General features: G+C 39.8%; 1 protein-coding gene across 1 annotated transcript in view; it reads left to right on the forward strand.

The window, feature by feature from the left end:
* Window positions 1–521, forward strand: part of ANKRD44 (ankyrin repeat domain 44) — a gene marked incomplete at both ends in the record, with an annotated part of 76,268 nt that extends 75,747 nt beyond the window's left edge. The window contains one exon of the mRNA XM_082001280.1: window positions 256–521. Coding sequence (XP_081857406.1) covers window positions 256–521 — 266 coding nt within the window. The remainder of the gene's footprint in view (window positions 1–255) is intronic.
* Between the last annotated feature and the right edge of the window lie 14,539 nt (window positions 522–15,060).

Genomic DNA, 15,060 nt, shown 5'->3' on the forward strand with positions numbered 1-15,060 from the left:
CCTGTTTGCTGCCTGATCTAAAAAAAAAAAAAAATAGTGCTTGTTGTGGTCACAGTGATTTAAATGCTCCATAAAGAGTGTATTTTCCCAGCATGTCTGATTTAAAATGAGTAACATAACCCTGTTGCCTGCATGATCGTAACTGAACATACATCTCCTGCTTACGACGTCATCTAGAGATGTATATGAGGAATGCTCGGTGCCATTCTCAGTACCCTTAGTACTAACCATTGCCTTGTCTGCATTTGTGCCCAGGTCATACGCCAGCCCTGGCTTGCGCTCCTAACAAAGACGTGGCTGACTGCCTGGCACTCATTTTGGCTACCATGATGCCTTTTTCTCCTTCCAGTTCAATGACGGCTTTCAACTTCGTTTGTTATAAAAAAGACAATTTGGGCAGGACACATCTCTGCGATGGCTCCAGTATGGGTAGCATTATCCCTTACAATAAGCCCTTGAGTAATAACATAGGAACTGAGGATGGGTACAACGAAAATGATTCGGATTCTGAAACATTTTGACTTTTTGGTATTCAAACCCTTTTTTCATAATTATTTCATTTCAGCTCTATTTTTGTCTTTTTAAACAGCTTAAATCCCATGGCTATGTTCTTAACTATTATTCTTGACCAGTAGGTATTGAAAGATTTGTAGTGTTAATGAAAATCAAGCCTTTAAATAACAAAGTTAGAGGGATTTACTGGAACACGTTCCCATTAATGTTCTGCAGCTTTTCAGCTTCCTCATGTTTTCTTTAGGCCCTAAGTGCCCCTGTGGAAAGTCTCTACCTCTTATTTTAAGTAGAAGAAGAGAAAATGCCTTTTTTCTTTTTGACAGCACAAATAAACAGGGAACTGTTTGTAAAACATTCTTACATGTTTTAGCTGTACCTTTAGTACATGAACATATTTCCAGTGTAGCCTTCATAGATTCAAGCATCACCCCTTTCCTCTCTTTGTCTGTTTCCTGCTTCCAGGGGCTCTGTTAATTAGATAATTTTTTTTTACACAAACCAAAGGTAAAGTTGTAAATCTTAAAACTGCCTGTATAACTTTTTTACAGGAAACGAAACTTTTACATTGTGCATGTATTAAGCACTTAAACTACAGAAGGCACTTTTTACAGTTCTTAGTTGCAGCACACAATTAGAAAATTATAAACTCTTAAGGCCAAATGCTACTTGTCTCACCATATTTTCCCACAGACGTTAGTGGAACCACTTGAGTAAAATTAAAATGTACTTGGCCCGTATTTTGTTTTTCAATTCAGCACAAACACGTACAGTTTATTTGCACTACAGAATTAGGGTCATTAGACGTTTCTGTCACCTGAGCCATTAACCATGAATCTAGTATCAGGAAAAAAAAAAAAAAAAGAAAAAAAAAATCAGGTGTAGACAGAGTAAAAGTTTATAATGACTTGCCAACTCAAATGGATTTTTTTTCTTTCCTATGCTTAGATAACTTATTTTTACTGTGAACAGTATCAAATTCTAAAATACTTTTGCCAGTGTTTGGATTAACAGAGCAAAAGTAAAGCAATGAAAGCATGACACCAAAAGTTGAAATACCAAACATCAGAAAACATAGCAGTGTACCGTGCAGGGGAGTGGAGATACATGCTAAAAAAGCCTATTGTCACCAGCTTTTAAAGCAATGTCAACTTTGTGAATATGTTTACTCCTTCTGCCAAAGTTTCTAGGTCAAATGGACCACGACCCTCCTCTGCAACAGATGTACAAAAGGAAGAATGAGACTTTGTAAACAAAAACAAAAAAGCCCTAAACAAAAAGCTGTCATGAACTAACCAGCTGTACGAAGAGGACCAAAATGCTTCAGTAATTAAATGGAAGACTTTGCTACTTTTATTTTTTTCTTAAAATGTGAGTGACATAATGAAGTAGTTTTTCTAAACCATAAAAATATAAACTTTTGAGGTAATGAGTAGTCTTGAATGAATTTTACATTTTATGACGCAGGTTTCAAGTTGACATTTGTAACTGATGATGTGTTGACCACAGGTTGTTTTTTTCCAGACTAAAGACTATGTTCATATACTTTTAATGTAAATGTGTTTATATTTATTTGAAACGAAACAAATGCCCAGGAAAAATAACTATGGCTTGTCCTCCTAGTTAGTACTTGTGCGTACCTTTTAGCAAGATGCAAAATGAAATGTGAATCTAGGCAAGACTGATGGCTCGAGTAGAAAAAGGAAGGGCTGATGCACTTCGGGAGAGCGCTCGTCTCCTTGTATGGAATGCAAAGATAAAGCCCAGAGGCTATCTTGCTAAAAAGCAGAGAGCAAAACACCTTCCACCATTTAAGGGCATAAGAAAGGGATTCAACCCCTTGCTAGCCAAGTGAGAGAACACCGTACAGCTACCGTAAAGAGGGGAATAGGTAACACAGCATGGAGTCAATGTGTTAAAGTTCCCATGATTCGCACTCAGGCTGCCTGCAGGCCCACGGCTGTGCTGGGAGGCTGAGATGAGCTTCCTCAGCACACGCTTTCGGTGGGGTAAGTGAAAAGTAAGGATTTTTATTTTAATTGCAGTTTTTAGCTGTGTTCCACTCAATTATTAAAAATCTATTGGCAGATTCCAGTTCTTTAATTATGAAAAGTATTTAGATATTAAGTTTATTTTGCCTTGCTAAAATTTAATATTGTTTCCTTGATCATTAACAAATTTCCAAAGTTTACAACAAGAAGTCACAAGGGACAGTGTCTCTAAAGGTGAACATTTCTTTTCCCTCAACTCTATATTTTCTGCAATAGAATGACAGAGCACCTGCAACCCTGGTTTTCTCCTCAGAAATAGCACAGAATAACATTTTTATAATTTATTTTTCTCCATGTTTTTGCTTTTAAGAATTGTAATAACCACCTTACTTTAAGCACTGAAAATAAGAGGAGAGATCAGTTGTTAGTTTTCAGTGGTGTCTGTTCAGAAATGAATAGAAATCCCAAATTCAGCTTTTTTAATGTGGAATAATGGCATTGAAAGCAAAGATACAAATGGGAAACGGCTGCCACCTGTCTAACAGCAGGGTCAGCCTTTTAATCTTAGTTTAACCAGAGATATAAGTAGGCTCCTTGGCAGGATTATTTATAACTCTCACCCTGAAATACAGAAAGTTACGCCATCCTACATGAAGTTGCTTCATTAGGAGAAAACCAGTCCTCTTTACAAAGAGGATGTTGTATTATTTTAAGCAGTCATTTAAAAAATTTCAGTATTTTTACTTGCTAACCATATGGAGTTACTGAAAATATTTCTGTGTATTTGCAATTACCTCGTAGCTCTGGTACTTGCGTAGTGCAACAACTGCGGCCTCTTAATGATGTGTGCAAGGTTATAGAAGCATAGGTGATTACTGAATTACTTTGATCCTTCTAGGAACCAAATCTAAACTTTACTGATGAGATTTTCTGTAAACTAACAATGATGTAAGTACGCAAGATTGCAAAAATCATAGAAACATATGATTTGTTAGCATCTTAAGGGCATTGGGAAAGTCATGTTTCGAGTATGGTGTCTTTAGGAGGAAAACTGTCATGAGTAAGACACTTGGAAGTACTCGGTATTGGCCTATCCCACATCTCACGTGAGTTACCAGAATCCCTTTTTTTTTATGCTAGTACATTGATCTGTAATATAATTTATCACATGTAGAAATAAATGTGTAATTTAGGGCAGATATTTAAGCATGGGAATAATTTTACTCTTGTGAATAATCACCTTGCCTTTCTGTGGACTTTTTACAAGAGTAGAGTTAATCACACATAATTGTTGCACTTAACCCTGGATCCTGCAACTTATAGTAGGTGGGTGACTTCTGTGTCTGCACCCAGCACAGGGTGTTCAGGGAGGGGCAGCCCTCTGCCCAGCTGTGCGCACAGGATGGTTTCATCCTGTATCGCAACCACAGCTCCAGGTGGAATCCATGGCAGGACGGGGTCCCAAGTCTCTCTCGTAAATACTGAGTTACAACCTCCGGACTGCCTGAAATTGCTGTGAAATAGCTCAGGGGATTTCTGTTCATCGCTACTAAAGGGCATCTTAATGTGTTTGGTACTTTTATGCAGTAAACAACTGCCAGATTATTGAATTAGAACAAACACATGAAATTAATTGTTTATCCATTGTACTGTTGAGAAACTTGGTTATGTATCATGAGGATGATTTAAAAAAATTTTGTGATTTTTATTCTTAGACATGTAAGAAATCTTAGAGTGCCTTTTTATATTTGTGTATTATGGAAATGTTTTGTGAAACTTGTCCTTTTTTTTTTTTAATTTGAGTGTTATAAAAGCAATATATTACCAGTAAATTTTCATTTCAGACCTTCTTTGAATGTATAAAGTGTTTCTTCTTTTCATATGTTCTACCTGCATTGAAATGAAAATTAATATGCTAAATTTCTATAGGAATAATGTATAATTTTTGCAGTGCTCAAAATGCTTTCTTATTACACAAAAAGCAAACCTTAGGTCAGTGTTATAGGAAAGGGCGTTTTAAACTAGTGACAATCTGAGTGTGTGTACAAAATGTAATTTTATGCGTTTCTTATGCAGTGATCTACATATTAAAGCCAATATCTTATGTTTTGTAGGTTTTGTCTTATATTTTATGCTTTAGCATGTGCAATATATCTTTACAAACCATGGTGATACGAATCTGGTGCCAGTGTTATATTTTGCATAACATTTGTAATAAACAATATAAAATATTGTTTGATGGTTTCAGTGGGGTTTTGTCAGTATTGTTTGCTTTTGTAAATTAAAGTTTAAGGACTTGGGTAAATGTCACGTACGAAATGAGGAAAAAGACTTACTTCAGTGAATGACTTGGAATTCAAACCGCATCTTCTCAAGCACAGTTTAGTAACTTTTTCAACTACTGAATGCTGTATTAATGTAATGAAGAACCCTAACTGTAAACTACTATTGCAATGCATTCAGATGGTTATTTTTACAAATAAAAATGGTACAAATACTGTTGGAAAACTGAGTAAATGTTGTTTCTATTAAAGGAGGGGGAAAGGCTTAATTATTTAGCAGTGAAGATGATGAAAATGCAACAATATCTATTTCCACTTTGTGCCTCCCTCACCTGTAACTGTCTTAAGTCAGTTGATGTTAGTATTGCTTCCTCTGTAGATTGAAAACAAAAAACCCAAAGAAGAGAATAAAGTTTTTTGTCAGGTATTTACTGTTAAGTTTTCACTGATGAGCAACACCAGCAATCGTGGGTGTGCCATGCATCAGGGTCGGGTAGCTGTTCCACAGCGACTAAAAGCCAGTTAAGATGAGCGCCTGCAGGTTTTAAGTTGTTAAAAGTGCTCAGTTAAAGCAAGCAAACACAACCCACCACCCCCCAAAAAAAAAACCCTAAAAGAACACCCTACCCAAAACGGCCACCAACGCCTTTTACGTGTTGAGTGCTTGAAGCTTGATGGGTGTGGTATCTAAACTGCTAGCAGGCCGGGAACCGTAACGGCACCTGAGAGGTGGGGGGTGCAGCTCTCTTTTCGGCAAGGGGAAGCGGCCCGAGGTCCGCCCCCCGGCCGGCCGGCCGCCCCCGCTGGGAGCGGGCCGGGCCGCCGGGCCAGCGCCGCCGCCCTTGCCGGCGCGGGGGGCAGGGGGTCAGTCTGCGCCCCGGAAACCATCTGAGGGCATTTCGGACTCCGTAAAGGCCGCCGCCTCCCCCGGCACCCCCTGAGGCTCGGTTGCTGCTGAGGGCGGCGGCGAGGGGAAGGGCTCGCCTCACGGGCCTCAGTGTGGGGCCGCGCCCCCTCAGCAGCAAGCAGCCGCCCCGCGGGCCAGACGCGGATAAGCAGGCACACCGTAGTGGGATCACTTGACCTTCCTATCATGGCGGACCTGCCTTTCCTCAGCAACCTGCCGGCTGCGAGAAGCCCGTAGGTACTTTTCTGACCTCCCCATAATGGCTCCCATGCCCGCGACATGGCGGACAGCCTCTCCTCAGCCTGTGGGAGCGACGCCCAGACAAGCGCCGGACCTTCCCAAGATGGCGGCCGCCCTCCCGCTCCCGGCGGCGGCTGGCTTGTGGCGCCAGCCCGCCCTCCCGCCCCGCCTCCCGGGCGGTGGCGCTGCCTGCCGCGCCGTGCAGCGCTTGTGCGCGCGGAGAGCCCGCGGGGGGACGAGCGCTCCGCGGCGTGGCGGGGCGCGATGGGGCAGGCGGGCCGCCGGCTGCCCGCCGTGGCGGCACTCTTCTACGGGGCGCTGGCGGCGCTGGTGCTGCTCGGGGTGCGGGACGTGCTGTTCCTCTACGAGGAGAACCGGTGCAGCATGACCTACATGTACGAGTACCCCGAGTACCTGGTGAGTGCGGCGGCGAGAGGCGCCGAGGGAGCGGGCGGCGGCGTAACAGGTTGGGGCGTCGCCGCGGCCGGGAGTCGCCTGTCTGAGGCACAGCCCTCCTGTGGCTTCCCTCCTCTTCCCCGCTGCGGGGAAAGGAAAACGGCCCCGAACGCGCTCGGCCGCGGGAGAATCGCCGCACAGGCGACTCCCGACTGCTCCCGTAACTTTCGGGTTAGCGAACTTGCCGCTTCCTGAGGCGGCCTCTGCAGAACGGCGAGCTACGCGTGGGGCAAAACCAGCTTTGGCTTATTTGGGAGGTCGGTGTATTGGGCGAAGCGCGCTGCTTTGGCCGCATCATGGTACACCTTGGATAGCTACAGAAGGGAAAAGCTGGCTACCTGTAAAGTAACGAGGTGTTTTGTACTGCACAAAAGAAAATGAATAGGAAAGCTTCCGATTTTCTGACCCGTAAAGGCCTCTAGTTGCCAGTAGTCCTGGTAAAACCGATCAAAAGTGCATCCAACGTTTTGCAAGGGAAGAGGCTGGTCCAGGCCCTCTGACAGCACTTTCAGAATTATTAGTGCCCAGGAGGTTAAGTCTTGTACTTCTTGATACCTTTTGTGGCTTTATAGAGTGTGAAGCAACACTTGTGTCAGAAATGTGAATAACTGAGATTCAAATACAAGTGTTTTTCTCAAGCCAGTGAGCACTTTGTAGATGGCACGGTCCCACAATGTATGGGAGAACTTGTAAACCTGCCTGAAGTCCCTCTCGCTTTGCTAACAAAGCCTTTTAGAAGCCTCTTTGAAAACCTTGGATGAGTTTGAGAGAGAGGACTGCTGATGGAACTGCTGTTTTCTAGACATGGTATTATGGCTTAATAGTGGGAGGACGTAAATACGTGAGTATGTGTACGTTCACTGCTAATACTGCCCGCAGTTGTTAGAAAACGATAGTAGCTCTTACTACCGGATTTTCTGTTCTATTAAAAGCATCCCAAAGCATAATTCGTTGGCTCCTAAATGTTCATTGAGCATTATCTAGGATATAATATTCACTGGAAAAAAGACAAAGTATTCTGAATGCTCTTCTGTTCTGCAGTAGGTTGCAAGCTGGCTTGCATAGTAAAGACAATCTTAAAGCAAAACCTTAGTACCTAAATTGGTAATGAAGCAGCAAGTTAATTTTTTGATCTATTGACCTTTATTTGCTGACCTTGACATAGTCATGTTAGCCTGCAAACGAGAACCTTGGTATAGCTACAAGCGTTGTTTTGTCAGTGCTGTAGGAAGAATTGTTTAAGCAGCTATAAATACTTAAATACTATGTGGTAAGTTTTCAGATCTCCTAGCAGCCAAAACCTACTTCAGCTTCAATCTGAAGCCAACCAACAGAAAGTTACTAGCAAAATCTGTGTGACGTTATTGGCAGTTGCCTGCAATTCTCATCTGCCACCACCCATCTTTTGTATTTACTCATTGTGTCAGGGCTTAAATTCTATGCATCTTCAGGCAAGCGTTGTGCTGCTGAGAGATGCAAGGCTTAAGGGTCGGCAGTAGTTCCATGCAGGAGATGCAAGTCGCAGCTGGCTGTATTGCCTCTCAGAATTTCTATTCCCTGAATAATCATTATACTATGTGGAAAACAGTACTTTGGCGGGGGGATAAATTATGAATTTGGCTGGGTTTGCTAAGGCATTATACTTTTCAAGTACCTTGTTATTGTTGGAGGGGTTCTTTCTTTAATTTTTAGTGTCTTTGCAATGTTAGCATTCCTAGCACAAGGTAGGAATTTCAGGTGAAAGATACCTGGCCTCCCTTTGTGACTGGGTATCACATTACAAAATGAGTAACTATTTGAGCAATTAAACATAAGAAGTTTCGTTTCTCTCGTGTCTAACAGTGTGGGTTAGCTCACAGACAAGCTAATACTGAGTAATAGAATTGGTTTGGATTTTTTTTCTTTTTTGCACTTAACCATCTTTTTTTGCATGAATTGTAGAATTTAACCTACCCTTGTGATGTTCAGCTAAACTTGGTAACAGACTCAGAAGTTAGTCAAGAGGACTTTTTCACATAAGTCTAATTTCTTTGGGAACTAGGGTGAAAAATTAAGCCTACACTGACATTGTAAAAAGTTACTGTAGCTCATTACAACCAATTATATAATCAATGTCTTGGGAATTCAGAATTTAAAACCACTGTTGCCGAACATGAAGGTCAGATTTCCTTTGGAGTAATGCATTGCCATTTTGTTAAAATATTTGAGCACTGTGATTTACTGAAAAAAACCCCAATGATTTGGTAGTACAATTCTCATGGATAGTCTAGTTTTTTGCTTTCGACGTTCACTCAAAGGAGGGCAGATCATTAGTTTTATGTTCTGTAGAAGTTTTTGAAAAGACAATGAACCAGGAAAATACTGTGGAAGAACAGTTGATTTCATCTGTCAGGAAATCACATAAACATATCCAGATGGCACTCTTATTTTAGTAATGAAAACTGATTAAGCTTTTTTTCACAGATTTTTGAAAGCCTTTGAAAAAGGAGCAGTGGAAAGGAATGAGAAAGGGACAGTGAGGTCAGGGAAGTTGGAAAGGTGAGATGATGGAGAGAACACTGAAAGGATGATCTGAAGACATAAGCCCTGAGCAAAGGTTAATCTTTTTTTGTTCACAGTGAAGGAATTAAACACTCTCTCTAATCTGTGTATTTTGTTTTTAAATAAATAAATAAATATCTTACAAACATCATAAGAAAAGGTTGCAAATAACCAATGTGGCAAACAATTTGAAGGCTAAGGAAGAAAGAAAATAGTCTTTAGCTGAGGAGAGACGGAGAAGAGCAGGGGAAGTGAAAAAGTGTTTATGGGCAGGGAATTGGAGCTAAATAGCCTTTACTATAGATGCAGTTGAGAGAAACAACTGAAAGTATCTGAAGTACAGAGGTCTTATTTTGAGAAAGCAATTAAGAGAGACTTTAGAGAAGATTTCTGATGCAAAACTGAGTTTAGTTTTGACCTTATTGTGTGAAATAAAGTGTTTCCTTAAAATATAGATTACACTTTAAGAAATTTAGTTTTTAATTATTTTACTTGTCTCTGAATTGTCATAACATAAGTAATCAAATGCTAGAACAAGTGTATTCACATTCATAGAAATTATAAAAATCTGTGTCTTAGAAACTCAAAATCATAAACCAGCCAACCTCCACACAGGAGTTAATTAAATGTTTTCTTGCTTACTACTTATTTGGTTTAAAGCAGTGTCATATAGCTCTAAGAGTCATAACTTAACTGATCTAACACTTGATCATCACTGAGCCCTCAGGTTCAAAGGTACTTCGTTCTCTTCTCTTTGGGAATTCGTAATCTTGTGAATAAGTTACGTGATAGATTAGGTGCTTAGTTGTTTGCTGCTTTAATACAAGACATATGGCCTTTTTTAAGATGAGAATTGACTGTGTAAATTGGATCCCAAGTTGCTACAAAACAGGGTTATTTCTCACTAGGTCACATAACTGACTCTGAAAACAGCAACAAAAAAAAGCCCCTAAAGTGTCATGGATTTATTTTTTTATGATGAGCCATATTAAGGGGGTTACTACTATTGTTTAAATTCCCATTGCAGGTTACGCCCCTGCACAAGTCGCCTAGCGAATTGATACTGCATCTGTAATTTACCCTGACATAATAGTTGTCATCTGACAGTCCCCTACATAACCCTGTTCTTGAGACTGAGCTTTGGTATCAGGAGCAGTAGCATATCCTTGTTCTGAGTTATGTGGTATTGGAAAGAATTCCAGAACCGTTCAGGTGCTGTAGGAATAATTAGGATCACTTATGTGCCCCAGTTTCTGCTCTGAAGTTCTGGTGTATGGATGTGCTACTTTAAAAGATACATATTGCGTTCATTTGCTGCTTGTTTCACAGCCAGTTAAAGTTAATAGCTGTTTCAGGTACTTAACTGCAGCCACTCATTATGCACAGTAATACCTACTTAAACAAAATAATTGATACTTTAGTTCTAATTATTTTTTTAAAGCAAAACCCAGTTTTTAATTTTGTATTCTTTAGACTGTAATTTAAAAGAATACATAAAACATAAGCCAGATCATTTATTACTGGATAGGTACTGTATTTTCTTGTTTGCAACAATATAGACAAAGTAATTGGTTTCTTTTTAACTTTTGCAACAGAAAATAAAACTACCGAAGAAAACAGCCAAACGATACCCAGCATATGAGCTCTATCTCTATGGGGAAGGGAACTACGCTGAAGAAAACAAAAATCTCCTATTGACAGGAATTCCAGTCCTCTTTCTTCCTGGGAATGCTGGCAGTTACAAACAAGGTAAGCATTTATCTAAGTTATAGGTATGTTACAAAGAGATCTCATATTTATGTATTACTTGATGGCAAGAAGTTTTCTATTTGAAATAATGTCAACAAAAGTCATAATCATTGATCGTATTATGGTGTAGATAGCCTTGTTAGTCCATGGTTAATTTCAAGCAGTCAAGAGACTTCATTTTTGTTTTAAATCAGTTGAACAGTTGAGCTATAATATTTTTCTGGAGTAAAATTGTAACTTTTGAAAGCCAGAAACAGTACAGTTTACGTTGTACTATGGCAGCACTGCACCCTTGCGGTGTTTTTGATCACAAACCTCTAGTTGGTTTTGATTTGAATATTGTTTAGTGCAGTTATGTCAAATAAAACAAAACCTGAATTTGATGAGAAGAAACTGAACAAGCTACCACCTGCTATGTGAAGCAGTTACCTGCTATAGAAATAAGCATCACCTTGTGGCTTGCCCTGTAGCTTCGTTATTTCCTGCCTCTTTCTGTAGTGGTGTTTTTTCCTTAGCGTCATCTTCTCACTTTACACGTAGCCTGCTTTTGTTTTCCAGGTTATTCCCTCTTCCACTTCTAGGCTCCAAATGTAAAGAAGTAATAGTTCTAAAGTATTCTTCATTATAAATACCAAAGTTAGTGGTTTGATGAACATGAAGTATTGTGTCTGTGTTTATTCAAGTATTTCCTGGTATTTCCTCCAGGATGGGTTTGTCAGGCTGTGGGGTTTTTTTTGTTCTCCAAAATGTGTTTTGAAACAGTTAGTAGGACTCTTAGGATGTTAGCCCAATTGGTGTGTATGTATGGGGAAAACCACTACAGTCTAAACTCTGATGTCTGACTGTGATAATTTTTCTTTATATTTGCACGGAATTTGATGACTAAATTATCTGATCTCGGAGAACTTTTATGAAGTTATGTTCTTTGAGAGCATATCTGCTTAGCTTATAACAAAGTAAAATATTTTACTGACTCGTACTTTCAGAAAACCCATATAGACTTGCAGGCACAACAGTATCCAAAGATTACAGACATAATGATTCTGAGAGGTACCATATGGACTTTTGTAATTGTGCATAAAGTATTGCAAATCTTTGCATAAAGTATTGCAAATCTGAATTAATGCTGTCTCTGAAAACATGGCAGTACATCACTATGCAGGAGATAAAATGGTACTTTCAGAATATGTTAGGAATCAAAAGGAAGAAACACTTAAACTAGGTGAGTAGAAGTACTACATGCTGTGGATATAATGTGCCACTTAAGATGAGTAAATATTTAAATATTTATTCTTTGTTTTGAGAAATTGATTTAGGGAGACTGGCACTAAGCCATATGTTTGTTTTTCAAAATCTTCATTAAAATAAATTGTTCTGCCTTAATCAGTAGCTCAGAATAGTTTTTGTTTTACTATGGAATTTATGAAAATTCATATTTCATTCAGAATTCATTGTGGGATAACACATTTTAATTCTGAGAACTAGATGAGCAGAGAAGGTGGTGTTATTGTTATTTTCATACTTGTTTAAAATATATTCGTATTTGCTGGGCAATGAAGATAGAAGGTTGCTGCTGCCTTTGCTGGGTTTGTTATTTTGATGTCTTACGGGCACTTTTGAAACATGTTAATTCATCATCTTTCATGGGCACTAAAATGAGCCTTTTAAAATGTACAAAATTAAGACTTTGACTAAAAGATGATGGTCTGGTTTAATTGTTGGGAATGAACCTGAGATTGGGAGAATTGAGATCCTGAGTTCTGTTTAGAAGTTGACAGGAAGTTCTGCCACACACTTGCCTTGTGACCTTTGGCAATATTCTTGTTCCTTTTACCATGACTTCCAAGGTACAAAGTTGTGATAACATACTTGATCTTTTAAATACTTTTTAGGTCTTTTCAAATAATTTCAAAGGTGTTTTTATTGCATATTAATTTTAGATAGAATTGGTGAAAAGATTAACTGCAAATTAGATTTATAAATTTCATCATGCTGGGTGTTTGAACATAGAAAGTATTTCATAAATTTTATTTTCCAATTTAATGAACTTTGATTTGCTTAAATTTGTTTGATCTGTTCATTTCTATAGCAAGCTTTTACAAGAAGGATTCTGTAGGGTGCAGATCTCTGAAACTGTTGCACTCTAGGAGAATTTTGCTTTGTGCACTGGATTTGGGCAGACATTTCTGGTGATTGTTAGTTTATTTGCAAAAGTATATACTCACTTTTGGGCCTTTCTCTTATTTTCTTCTTTCCCTGTTGTGTTTTTGTACTTGCAGCCGTTACTGTTCCCATCCTGCCATGTCTCCATTGAGACTCAGGGACAATTCTGCATTCTGAAGGCTGTATTAAATAGCAGCCGGGGTTAGACAGAGAAGACACTGGTACTATGCTTATGGTCACAACAACCCCATGCAACGCTACAGGCTTGGGGAGGAGTGGCTGGAGAGCTGCCCGGAGGAAAAGGACCTGGGGGTGCTGGTTGACAGCCGGCTAAACATGAGCCGGCAGTGTGCCCAGGTGGCCAAGAAGGCCAACAGCGTCCTGGCCTGTATCAGAAACAGTGTGGCCAGCAGCAGTAGGGAAGTGATCTGCACTGGTGAGGCCGCACCTTGAATCCCGTGTTCAGTTTTGGGCCCCTCACTACAAGAAGGATGCTGAGGTGCTCGAGGGTGTCCAAAGAAGGGCAACAAAGCTGGTGAGGGGTCTGGAGCACAAGTCTGGTGAGGAGTGGCTGAGGGAACTGGGGTTGTTCAGTCTGGAGAAGAGGAGGCACCTGAGGAGAGACCTTATCGCTCTCTACAACTACCTGAAAGGGGGTTGTGGCGACGTGGGTAGTGGTCTCTTCTCCCAACTAACTAGTGATAGGACGAGAGGAAATGGCCTGAAGTTGCACCAGGGGAGGTTTAGATTGGATATTAGGAAAAATTTCTTTATGGAGAGAGTGGTCAGGCATTAGAGCAGGCTGCCCAGGGAGGTGGTGCAGTCACTATCACTGGAAGTGTTCAAAAAGCGTGTGGATGTGGCACTTTGGGACATGGTTTAGGGGGCATGGTGGTGCTGGATTAATGGTTGGACTTGATGATCTTAAAGATCCTTTCCAACCTTAATGATTCTGTGACAGGTCAGAAGCAAGACCTTGTAAATAGAATGTTTTCTCCCTGAATATTTTAGGTGGAAAAGTGTTCTTTGAGGTTTGGTTTTCCAATCTCCCATATGTACCTCAGTGGTATTTGGGAATGTTGTCCTGGAGTTGATGGTCTTCAGAGGAATTTTAGGGCTTTCTTAGCAGTAGCAATGCCTCTAGAGTTGAAGTCAAGGCTGCTCGTTTTGCTGCCTTGTCCTCGTGGTGGTAAAAAGGTGCAAATGAGATCAGAAAAGCAGCACTTAGGTGAAGGAACATAATCCTTGATCTTGTATAAAGTCAGCAGTAAGCTAGGTTGCATGGCTAACTGCCATAAGTATAGTATGGAGCTCTTGGTAACTCATTCCAAACTTTCTTTTCATCTCATCAGGTTTATGCTTTTCCACATTCTTCTGTAAGCTCTTGTTATGATATGTTTATTAGGTTTTTTAATCAGAGTAAGTCTTATAAAAATGTGAAATAATTATTTCTTGTCTTATTTTACAATTTGGTTCTGGCGGTGACTGGCTGATACTTTTGCTCTGATTATGTTTTCAAGTCTGTTTTTGTAAAACAGGTGTGATTACATATTAGAAAAGAGATTATTTGCTTTTGGATGTCTTTTTCAGCCTTTTTTTTACTTTTATAAATGACTTGAGATGAACAATGGATTTAAGATAACATTTGTTTCTTAATAGATTATATATTTATGTGTTTGCCTACTAATGATGGTGTTAAGCAGTGACTATTAGACCATTCTAATTGATGTGGTTTCTTTTCCTAGTACGTTCTCTTGGCTCCATTGCACTTAGAAAAGCAGAAGATGTTGACTTCAAGTATCATTTTAATTTCTTCACTGTCAACTTTAATGAGGAGTTGGTTGCATTGTATGGTGGTAGTCTGCAACGACAGACCAAGTTTGTGCATGAATGCATAAAAGTAATTCTTAAGTTGTACAGGGTAAGCATGCTGAATAATGTACTTGCATTTTGGAATGGAATGCTGGGCTGCCTTTTCTGCTGGAAAACTGATGAATATGGTGGAGACTTTATAACACGTGTAGGTAATTGAATGTGATAATAGTGCAATAGAGAAATGCTCCTCTTAATAGATTTTTTTTTTTTTAATGTTTGTGACAATCCCAGGCCCTTGGTGTTAGGTTCTGTGTTGTGTTTCTAAATAAATGCTTCCATGCACAATGTATGCTTTTTTTGTAGTAGAGATGTAAACTTTCCCTAGCTTATCAAAATATTAATATAG

Source organism: Phaethon aethereus (assembly GCF_964289735.1).
Source record: "Phaethon aethereus genome assembly, chromosome: 6".
Lineage (NCBI taxonomy): Eukaryota > Metazoa > Chordata > Aves > Phaethontiformes > Phaethontidae > Phaethon > Phaethon aethereus.